This window comes from Pyricularia grisea (genome assembly GCF_004355905.1).
Source record: "Pyricularia grisea strain NI907 chromosome Unknown Pyricularia_grisea_NI907_Scaffold_7, whole genome shotgun sequence".
Lineage (NCBI taxonomy): Eukaryota > Fungi > Ascomycota > Sordariomycetes > Magnaporthales > Pyriculariaceae > Pyricularia > Pyricularia grisea.
Genome location: NW_022156720.1, coordinates 785889 through 797729, shown reverse-complemented (window position 1 = coordinate 797729; position 11841 = coordinate 785889). Strand labels below are relative to the sequence as shown.

The window sequence follows — 11841 nt, the reverse complement described above, 5'->3', positions numbered from 1 at the left end:
TTACCAATATACCGGAACCTTATAATAATAAATACGGTAACTATATCAGAAAAAATACGGAAAATCTACGAAAATAAAATTTACGGATATTAAAAAATTTCCAAAATATAGAAACAGTTAAAATAATATTACAATTTTAAAGGAACGTAACAAAAAATACGGAAAATTATTAAAAATTGCGAATTTTATACCAAAAATAAATTCGTAAAATATAAACTTTACGGGTTTTTACAATTTTTACCAATTTCCAATAAAATATGGCAGATTATTATAATGGGTTTTATCGTTAAATTACCACCTTTAAAAAAATTATTTACACGAATTAAATATAATAATATATTAGTTGTAATAGACAAATTTACTAAATACGTTTATTTTTTACCATATAAAAAAAGCAATAACGCCGAAAAAATCGCCTACATATTTTTACAAATAATTATTAGCAATTACGGATTTTTTAAAAACATTATTACGGATAGGGATAAATTTTTTACATTAAAATTTTATAAATTTTTAATAGAATAATTAAGAATAAATTACAAATTATTTTTAATATTCCACCCACAAACGGACGAATAAATAAAACGAGCCAACCAAATATTGGAATAGTACCTAAAATATTATATAAACCACAAATAAAATAATTGGGTATGGTTATTATTTACAATATAATTCGTTTATAATAATTTAAAAAACGAAAATATTAAAATAATACCGTTTTATACCAATTATGGATTTAATTTTACAACGTATGGAAAACCAAAAACTACGATTACGGTACCGCAAACCGATAAACAAATAAACGAATTACGAAAATTACGTTAAAAATTCCAGCAGAAATTAAAATTCGTACGAAAAAAAATAATAAAATACGCCAATTAGTATTGGATAAAAAAACCATCTTTTAAAAAAGGAAATAACGTTTATTTTATTCGACGTAATATTAAAATATAACGATCCAATAATAAATTTAATTTTAAAAAATTTGGATTTTTTAAAATTAGTAAAACAATTAGCGATATTAATTACAAATTATTATTACCAAATACCATAAAAATTTACCCCATATTTTACGTATTATTATTAAAACCGGCACCATACGGTATTAATATATAAAAAACGATCGAAATCGACGTAAAATAAACCTATAACGTTAAACGAATATTCGACCATAAATAAAACTATGGCAAAATAAAATACCTTATTAAATAGGAAAATTACGGATACAAAAAAAACATTTGAAAATCCTTTAACCATTTTTAAAATTACCAAAAACCGTTCCGCCAATATTACCGGAAATTGGAATTGCGAACAGGTTAACCAAAAAAAAACGACCTAAAAAAACACCATTTACCATTTTTAGGGATTAAATTTGTAAAAACCCAGTTTTGCGAATTGGTACCCAATACCGAGGACCAATTAATAATATCGACGTAATTTAAAAAGCGTAATTCCGGGACTAAACCCGATTTAAAAGAACCATCGAAAAGCAATTTGTCGACATTTAAACGATTTTTTTTTATAACGTTTTCCTAATCTAATTTAATATTTAGGCGGAAAATTTCGGTTTTATTTTTGGATTAAAATAAACGTTTTTGCTTTTTTAAACGGAGCAAACGATTAAAAACGGTAATGGAAATACGTTAAAAACGAAAGATTTCGTCCTTTATTTTAAATTTTTGCAGCTTTAATTTTTTTTTTTTTCTAAATTAAACGGCCCCTAAAAAACAGGGTTAATAAAGGAATATTAGGCAAATTACCCCATTTGGAAAATACGCATACAAATTAAAAACCGGAACCGCCGAAATATCGCATTTGCGACCACGACGAATATATTCGTTATAACGGGAATTTGTCGCGATTATTCGATACGATAAACCCCGAAAAAAACAAAAAACGCAAAATATAATTTCGAAACCTTTAAATATAATATTATTAACCAAACGTTTACGACGTAAAATAAAAAAAAAAGGCCGATCGACGCGACCCCGGTTATTGCGGTTGGATATTTCGCCAATATTTAAAAAAAAAAAAATATTGGAATAAATTAGCAAGGGGGAATAATTTATTTATACGGCCACGGGATTTGGTTTTGGGAGGGGAAATCTAATATTACGACCAGGGTTAATACCGATACGATTAGGCAAAAACGGAAAAAATGTCGGAAACCCAAACCAAAATCCCCAAAAACCACGGACAAAAATAAAAAAAAGATACAAAATTACGTAATAATAAAATAAGGAACCCTAACCCGATTATTAAAGGGAAATAATTATATAGGCAAAATAATTACCACCCCCGAATAATTATTATTATGGAATAATTATTTACGGGGAGTAATTATTGGTTTATATAAAACACGTTTATTACCATGTAAATAAATTCGATTTTAGAATTGTTTAACAGCAATTAAATTTTAGTTAATTTTAATATTTATTTAAAAACGATTATAATTTCACCCCAGTTATTAAAAACCCCCAGTTACCCAGTCAAACGCTTAATTGTTTTAACCTACTGTACTTTACCATAAGAACAGGTTACCCGATACCTTGATCGTAACATATATCTTATTCGATCCTACAAATAAATTTGCCAAATCCCATATTTCGCCAATTTTCAATGGAAATAAGAAATGCATCTTTTACCATCCATTTTAAAAATAAAGGTTTAATATTAAAAATACGAAAAATTATTATTAATATCTTATTTTCAATATTTATTATAATATTTGTTTGGAATTTCATATCGGAAAATAGTTGAATTAATATTATAACTCGAACCAGCAAGGAGGTTATTTTGTGGCAAGTTTTCAAGATAAGTTTTACAATACCCATTTTAAGGAAATATAATCGGTTATTTATTATTTAAATTGCTTTTGCAAGTTTAAATTGTCGGAACATAACCCGTTTAAACTTTACCAATATTGATAATTATTTTAGGGCAAAATCTTTAATTACCCCTTTTTCTGAATTTTTATGTTTAATAATCGTAAAACAATCTTTATTAAGACTTTTAAATTCGACGTATATAAGAAATAACAACAGATTACCGCTTGAAAATACGGCGTAAATTTGCCTTTTATTATTAATTTTTTAAACTTTTAATTATTATTTAATTTTCAATTTAACCTGCGTTAAAACTGGGCATAATTATCATTTCTTGAATAAAGCTTGTAAATTTCGAAACGGTTAAACCAAAAAAAAAAAACTAAACCGTTAAAACAAAAACCTATTATTAAACCCCATAAACTTCAAATAAAAAACAAAGAATAAAGAATTTATTGTGAATTTGAATTTTTCTTAATATAATGGCCAAATTCCAAGTTAACCAAAAATTTAAAAGGTCCGGAATTAAGCCAAATGTTGCCGGTTTATAAGTGGGGTAATTTTACCCGAGGGGACCAAAAATGGGTTTGGCAATTACGCCACACGTTTAGGCAATATTCACTTTCGGTTTAATTGTGGTAATAGAAGTTTAAAATTACAAATAAGAACGGAAATTTAAGAGGGCAATTTATACATGTAATAATAATTTGTGGTTTTCAACTGAATTCCCACAGTTAGCTCCTTTACAGACATTATCTCTTTTTACGCCTACAAAAAACCTCTCACCAGTCGAAGCATTTAAAACAATTATAATTCAAGGTAATAATATGTGGTACAATTAGCTGCATAATAATTACCGGGCAGTTTAAAAGGTTATTTGTAAGCAATAAGCTTTCAAGGGATTAAAATCGACTTACACATTAAGCCTGCTGTCCCATAGTCGCTTTAAGCCATTTCTAAAGTGTATGCGAATGGCTTTACAAACACGGCAATAAAGATATGCGGAAGCCAAAATCCTGATGCAGTTATTTTTGGTGAAAAAAGCGAGATTATTCGTAGTGCGCCGTACTGGCTATCGTACGCTGTAGGTGGGTTCCGTAGGGTTGTTTTTACTGCGGTTATCAACTTTAAATGGGAAATTTAACAGGGACTGAATGCTAGTTCTTCGATTATTTATGGGATTTCAAATAAACTGCACCTTTTCTTCATAATAAGAGTGTAAACTGACTAGTGGTAGTACTATTTTTAACGAGTCGGACAGGTTTATTCTTATTCAAGTTTAACATTCAACTAAAAATAAATCGGTTTGCATAAGAATTTGCGCAAACTGGTATATTATTTTAATGGCATAGACTTATTTACAGTTACACACCAGTTTACCCTTGTTCAGAAAAATCATTCTACTGAAATAGCTGGGAATAAATACTCTTCTTGTATCCCTCCTGAAGAGTTCAATTTGGTACAACAGCTCGACGCATTTACCAACCTCATTTCTACTAACCAATTTTGGTAATTTTAAATCATCATTTACATCATGATATCTTTTCGTCTCCTTACCCTTACTCTCCTTTGTTGGGGTTTCACCCAAATAGCATTGGCTGCGAGGGTGGCCATCATCCTAACTGATACTAAAATGGATGACAAGGCTGCCGTGGCTGTCGCTCTGAGCAAACGGGATGTGAAATATCCCAACAAATACCAGTATGACCGGGTGATTTTAGTGATGACGGGAGTACAGAATAGACAGATCATCGCCGAAGGCATGAAGGAGTTTCTCTACCGTGCCCAAAGTCACCGTCCTGGCATTCCGCACGGTTGGGACACGCGGGTTAGCTGGTTTCAAACACGAGGGAATATTATGGACAAGGATGTGTCACATGAGCTTTGGTATAAGAACCTTCAACCCACGATGCCATTACCCTGGGCGACAGGACAGTCTTTGGCCGCAGCCGTCGCCAAGGCGGGTTCAGATGCTACCGTCGACATGTTCCAACTGGCTCCATGTGCGGACACGGACGTTTGGGACTTTATCAATGGGGTGCCCAACATTCGAAATTACCACCTTTTCTTCGGCTACAATTCCCGACAGGGAGATCCGAAAGGCTTGAGCCATGCAGCTGAACAGAGGCTCGCTAAGAGACAATCAGACTTCCACGCTACGCTGCAGCAGAAGCTTCAGGCCAAACACCAATACGGTCGCCTGATATTTACTCAAAACGAGCCCACATTTAAAAACGCACGTGCTGGTTCGCAGAACCTGGACTGGTGTCGTCGCTACTTCCCGGAACAGGACGTCAACATGTCGCTTTATGACCGCTTCTGGACCAAACTAATTCGGGCCGGCAACAATTACGTTTCAGACTCCGTCAAACTGAGAATCCCCCAAGACGACGAAATCTTTCTCAGACAGGTTGTCGAGGCGCGCCAGCAAGACAACGCTTTGCGTCGACAGATTTACGCTATGCTGACACAGGCCGGGCAAAGCCAGCAGTTTGTATCTGCAGACAAAAGGTGTATGTAAAACTGACTGTTACCTGTTCATTGTCTACCTGCCCTTTTCGTTTAGCTAATTAAAAAAAAAACAATATCATAACAGCGTGGGCTCGTATGGTCAAGATCTTGATCCCCGAGTTTGAGGGCGCACCCAAACCAACCCTGGAGCTGGGAGACGCAAACCACATTACAGCGATCTTTAATTACCTCGATCAAGAGGCAGGGTACGTGAGTGGAGCGGGACAGCTTCAATACGCCGTCTGCGACCAGAGTAATACAAACAACCCTTCGCAGCCCCCGGATGTTAGAGCGGGGAGTTCGTGGACAGGACATGGCTTTATTTTGACAGGCTGTGATATTGACCGCGTCCGCGATGACATAGCCCGCATGTTTCATTAAAGCGAGCGAAGGAGGGTGTTATAAAACAGGTGTCTTTGTTTCCGCGCATAGTCCGCTTGTTTATCGCAAGGTGGATATCATGACAATATAAATAAATGTCGGTACATTACTGCCACAAAACACCAAGACTACCATGTACTTTGCAGAGAGCGCGGCAGAGGTAATTGGCTGCCTTCTAAGGTATTTAGGAGTTTTTGTAACCAACGTAATGTGATTACAGTCCAAGCCCAGGCCAAGGAAGTAAAGGGCTGCCCGCAATATTAACATAGGGAAGTGTTGTCGCAATTAAGGCTGGAAAAAAGGCTTTCCCTTACAGACATTCATTGATAATTTTCCATCCCTACACTGACCCCTTCTCATTTTGCCTACATATCGGTTAACTAGCATTTAGCCAAACAACACGACTGCTTCCCTGCTGGCATTGCCGGTGCAAGTGAGCCAGCAGGCTTTCCATCGCCTATCTTTGGCCTCTGCCTCGAGCTTTCCACCAGCGGTGATAGCAGATTCGTAGAACAGAAAACACTGCTTTACCATCCCGTTTCATCGTACGGGGGATGGTCCACAGGGCTCGTGCCACCCCAGATCTCTTCGCATGAATACACCATCTCGATCCCAGTCGTCGCATCTTCGGCAAACAAGTCCCTGAAAAACTGCCTCCCCCAAGACCATTGATCGCTTGGCGACGTCAGGACTTCGATCCGCTCCAGTCGCGGCGTTTCGCCTCGCCATTTATGCATCCACTCCCGCATATTACGGAAAAGAATACTGGTACCCAACTCTTCCTCCCGGTCATCCACGATGGGAAAGATCCCCGGAGGTTCCCGGAAGACCAGGATGCGCAAGTTCCGCGGTACACGTTCCCAAATACGGAATCTATTGTCAAACAGAGCGTTGCTTGCGAGATAAACCAATTCCACCTCGAAGCGCTCGACCTTTTCGAGTTGTGCAATGCCCGCAAGGCTGCCGTGGAAATCGAGATAAAAAAAGTCTTCACCAAACGGGTGAACCGTATTTAACCCCAGAGTAAGGTCTACCAGTGTGCTGCGAATGGGCAGAAGCGCTCCCGTGACGATATCGAGGTCCATCATTTTACTGGTCGTGGCGTCGGAGTCTTGTTTAATTATCGACATCTGCGAATGTGAAGCGACCCATTCCAGCGTTTCCAGGCTTTGGGCTGCTGCAAGTATGAACTTGAGCCCCTGCTCACGTATATTGTTCAGTGTCAGGGATTTGAGACTGGCGGCCTCCGGCGGCGCGGGTGTTGGCCACGACCATTGCATGGGATCGTCCAAATCGAGGTCCAGGGCCTCGATTGCAGGCAGGTAAAAGAGAGGCAGCAAATCCTGGAGGTTGGCGTCCCGATAGACACAATCGTCCATATCAAACCTCATAGAGACTTCACGTAGGTGGATAACACGCGGCAGCCAGTCCAACTTCTCCAAAGCGATCGTTCGAAGCACGGCCATCACGCATGTCGTCTCTTTGGTAAAGTCCCTCTGAACAACAAGCGAGCGTAAGTTCGGAAGCCGAACAAGTATGAGGGCTACAATGGCGTCCATAGTACCTTCGCGCAGCCTTTCCACCCATAGCTCCGAGTATGGTAGGTCAAGTTCGGCTATCAAGCTGATAGCCGACCGCAGTGTCTCTTCGGCGCCGTCCCACCAGAGCGTTGGCGGCCTAAGCTCTTCATACGACAGCGACTTGAGTTTTTCTCTGTCATGATTGAGGATAAAAGCGTGTGGGGAGTGGTAATCGAATCCGCCGCCCAAAAGCTCGAGGTGCTGGACATGGAGACCCAGGTGTGGCTTGCGCAGAAAGGCTCCGAGCAGGGAAATAGCATGCGGAGGGCCCGTCGTTTCCAGTTTTTTGAATTCCCTTGCGTAGTTAGCGTTGCGCGACGATTCCGATTTTTTGAAGTTCCATCTGAAATGAACATGGGCGTATATTAGGCTGCTGGCAATTTCGTACATGCGCTTGTTTACCCGAGCCAAATAGAGGAGGTCGGCGTGGGAGCACCGGGAAAAAATCTCTAGTACAAGCTCATCCGGGAGGTCGGGAAGTGTAATAGCTGCCATTTTTGATCCGGGAGGCCTTTGTCCAAAGCAGAATGATGGTGGGAAGGACAAGAGGATTGGGGAATAAATATTGGGAAAGTGTGTTTGTTCTTGGGACCACCCCTGCAACGAGGGGCAATTTTAATCTCCACTTATGCCGCCCACCGCATAAGATTGCAAACCCCATAAAAATACACAATGATCGTCAAATCGAATAGGGAATGTCCCTACCAAACTACCTCAACAATAACAAATATTACGCGATTGTATCAAATATAAGATGATAATAGTGTAGTTAAGTCTTAACCAAGTGATAACTATTTAAATTTCTTTTTGAAAATATCATATTCAATTTATTTAGTGGGACGGAATGTATGAAAACAATGCTTACTTTACACGTACTATTTACGACCGGTAACCGGGTCGTTTCGACGATTTGTTAAAATGCTCATATTTTGTACTTCATAAATAATCTGAGAGTTAAATATATAGCTATATAATGTGTCACTTGTTTACTATTTATTTAATATTCTGGGATTTATTCAATGCTTTAAATTTAAATAATGCGTAATTAGAGCTAGAGGGTAGAATTACGGTTTAAATGGACTTTAACACGGGTTTATCTTAATAATACCCGTTACTTTGAGATCAATGATACTTTTATTTCTTTTAACTTGCGCCATTCTTTTAAATATCAAGTAAAAAATATCGTTTGTTGTTAAATTTTTGAAATAAAGTCATTTTAAGAGTGTATATATAAATTGTTCCTAATTTTGTAATATGAATAAAGATATAGCAATATGATAATTGCAGCTTATTTAATTAAAGCAAAGTTATAAGAGTATTCAACAGAGAATTTATCATTCTATATATGAAATTAATAAACTTATAAATTTGTAGGGCAAGAATTTGAAGTGCTATTAATATATTAAAAAGAATCCTGTTCAATGCAGTATATGAGGCTGACAGCCGTGTTTAAACCAGCGGTGCACCTATAACAAGATGAGTAGACGTGCTCCTTGTTTTGTTAGTTGGTTGGGAACGATTACAAAACGAAAGTAAATGTGGAGGCAGGGCCCTATAAAGGCCCTGCGATCCACGTAACTATTTATATACATGTTGCATACGCATTCAAGTTCGGTATCTAATCCAACATTTCCAATATTTGAATTATGGTTATTATATCTGCGTAATTAAACCGGTATATTACCGGTGTTAGCTTTTGGACGCTTGCTATGTAATTGTCGGCGTATTTAAACAACCATCGCCCGTTATTTTCAAGATTTGAACCTACAAAATATGTACAGCGTGTTTTATATATTAGTATATGGTTCAAAATATTTGCTTAGGCAAGTTTTGCACGTGTCACCTTACGACTTTTAAAGTTCTTCGTTTTACCATCGTTTAAAGCTTCCTATAAGACCATCTACTATCTTGGAAACTTTTTATCCTTGGCCGATTTGTAGTCATAAACTCCAACTTTTATTCTTTTTAATATTATAAGTACTTCAGTTTTTAAACAAGATACTCCGTCGGACACTGTTAAAAGTATATACACCAGGCCCACAACCCTTTTTTCTCAGGAAAAGTTAATGCTGGCAAAGTTCACAAGGCCCACACTCCTGGTCAGTGACGAAGGAGGGATCCTAACCTTTCCCACCATAGTAACTACCCTGAGCTTGAAACTATTTCACAGTACTTTAATCCAGCTCGCTTTGTATTAAGCACATGTGAGCCGAATCTGACCTGGACTGTTTTCGTCCAGCCCTCCGGCCAAATCTTTAAGTTCGTAGGGCGTTTTGGGATAATTTTTATTCGGGTCAGGTTCGGGAACTTGCTTGAGGTTAAACATTTGGATAAACCGGTCGCACCCCCACTCGTTTCCTCGTGTGTTGGAAGGCTATATCCCCCACTACTGTTAATATCCGAGGTCCTCATACTGTCGGTCTAAGCAGAGGGTGCGGGCTCACTAGTACGCAAGGTATTTCAACCGCGCGATAGGAATAAAAGTAGGTAATAGTCCAGACAGGAAGGTAGGCAGGGAGTTAGAGTCTCTAGGAAGTACTCACTATATGAAGTGGACATGTCGGCTTATATTCGTAATCCTCTTCGGTCGATGTAATCTTCTCTTTGCGTTTGTTGAACCCTGCGCTTACGATTCTGGCGCCCATCTCGCTCAGTGGTTTGGTATCTCCTTTCCTCTCCTTGTCAAGGTGCCACAAATGGACAGCCATTGGCTCGCCGCACCTGCCATTATGCATGTGATACTTGTCCTGATTCGGGTCATCCGGGTTGGCCTCCCTCCACGCCATTTGGCACGTGTTAAGTGCGTGTGACACGAGTGTCCCGGGTCCGAACGGCGGATACTCCTCGTGCCATATATGCAGACCGCCGTTACCCTTCATAGAAGAAGCCAGGATGATCTCTTTACCGGAAGCCAGGACCGTCATAACAGCAGGTAGAAATTGGCCGGAAATACCATATTCAACCATGAATCTCTTCACTTCCTGAAGTCCATCCGCTGCCATAGTCAGAAGGACACCATCGCTAATGGAGCTGACGTCTTCCCTAAAGGTCAGGTGGCTGGTAAACACCCATAGTCGTCTATTCTGGGGGCCCTCCTTCTTATCGGAACCTCGGATGGCGAGTCCAAAGTCAACGCTAATTCCGAGTTTACCCTTGCCGATGGGCTCAGGAACTTGCTTCGGGTCGAATAGTTCTACGTGGACCTGACGCTCAAAAAGGCCAGCTGCTGCAGCAAGGGGCGTTAAAAGGAAGAGCAGAAGCGCCCAAAGCTTGAAGTGGTCGCGCATCTTGTATCCGGGATGCCCTTGGCTGGGAAATCGAATTATTGAGGATGGCAAGGGCTCTACGTGACCCAACAAGATTCTTTTAAATTTACTTGTCAGCAGCTCAGCTAGGGCAAGGGAACATAGGGGTTGACGGGAGGATAGCCAAAAGCACAGGCAAAAGGGCACATTATCACAAGTTGGATATGAAGCTTACAGTTTGTCGGGCAGGGAATGCTCAGCAGAGGCACTGCTAGCAGTAGAGCACGAAAGCGGACTGACGAGGGCTGCGTGACAAGTGGTCGGTGCCTCAGACCGTAACGACTACAGAGGACAGCCCATATATTGTATATGCTGCTTTATGGCTCGTCCCAAGCGATACACGATCCAGCCTCCAGCGACCTGGTGGTAGTGGGCCGTCTCGCCATGCCGGGCTTGCTTCTTTGTCGTATTTACTCTCATTCGCCCATCGGTCCCATATGTTGGTTGCAGTCAAGGCAAATGAGGCCTTGGCGAGGCAGGCTGCAGGTGCACATTTTCCAAGGAGATTGCCCTATGGTCCGGTCCACCATTACAGGCCTCCAGAAAAGAACCCCCCACTTATGCAAGCAAGCGAGGGTAGGGTTTTTGATGCCAACACCAACAACAGGAGCTAAAATGGACCCTTAAAATGTTAATATCTTGTCCAAACCACCTACCTAATCTGGACCGGGCCGCCAACTGGGGCCCACGTCTTCTCCGCCGCCAAAGTGCGTGGCCCCAGCGTAGCAAGGTACTGCAGACAGTGACAGGCAAATTTTTTTTCTTTCTATATTTTCAATGCCTGCCTATCTCCTATACCCTGCAGGGGAGAGAATGAGGCCGCCAGTGGGGGACAAAATTAAATTAACCACGGAAAAAGTCCTTCACTTTTAACGATTATTTCACCACGAAACAAATACACAGCATTGCAAAAACTCGTTTGTGAGGACAGATTTGTCTTGCCTTTACTTCTGAGCTTTTTCTTTTTTTTTTAAAGAAAATAGAGCCCAAACTGATGAAGTTATGGCGTATTTAATGGGCAACATTTTAAAGGAATGGTTGTGATTTGGCCTGTTGGCGGTCAATTTAATTTTGTCCCCCACTTTGGGCCGGCAGCCTGACCACCCTTGGCAGGGCATGGACCAATGTCCGCCCTGGTATCCCGCCGATCCCGCAATGTGGAGGCGGTGCCCCACAGCGAAGGTCCCTCGTACGGGTCCTTTGGTCGAACGATGGTAAACAACGAATGTGATATAGGTG

General features: G+C 39.9%; 3 protein-coding genes across 3 annotated transcripts; 1 reads left to right on the top strand and 2 right to left on the bottom strand.

Moving 5' to 3' along the window:
• Positions 1-4458: 4458 nt before the first annotated feature.
• PgNI_09263 (uncharacterized protein) lies at positions 4459-5717 on the top strand (the record flags this gene model as incomplete). The annotated part of the gene is made up of 2 exons (XM_031129250.1): positions 4459-5338; positions 5422-5717. The coding sequence occupies 2 exons, from the start codon at positions 4459-4461 to the stop codon at positions 5715-5717; spliced, it is 1176 nt and encodes a 391-aa protein (XP_030977794.1).
• Positions 5718-6244: 527 nt separating this feature from the next.
• On the bottom strand, positions 6245-7792 carry PgNI_09262 (uncharacterized protein; the record flags this gene model as incomplete). Its single annotated transcript, XM_031129249.1, has 1 exon — positions 6245-7792. The coding sequence occupies one exon, from the start codon at positions 7790-7792 to the stop codon at positions 6245-6247; it is 1548 nt and encodes a 515-aa protein (XP_030977793.1).
• Positions 7793-9689: 1897 nt separating this feature from the next.
• PgNI_09261 (uncharacterized protein) lies at positions 9690-10584 on the bottom strand (the record flags this gene model as incomplete). Its single annotated transcript, XM_031129248.1, has 2 exons — positions 9690-9710; positions 9841-10584. 2 exons carry the CDS (start codon positions 10582-10584, stop codon positions 9690-9692), a joined length of 765 nt encoding a protein of 254 aa, XP_030977792.1.
• Positions 10585-11841: the final 1257 nt, after the last annotated feature.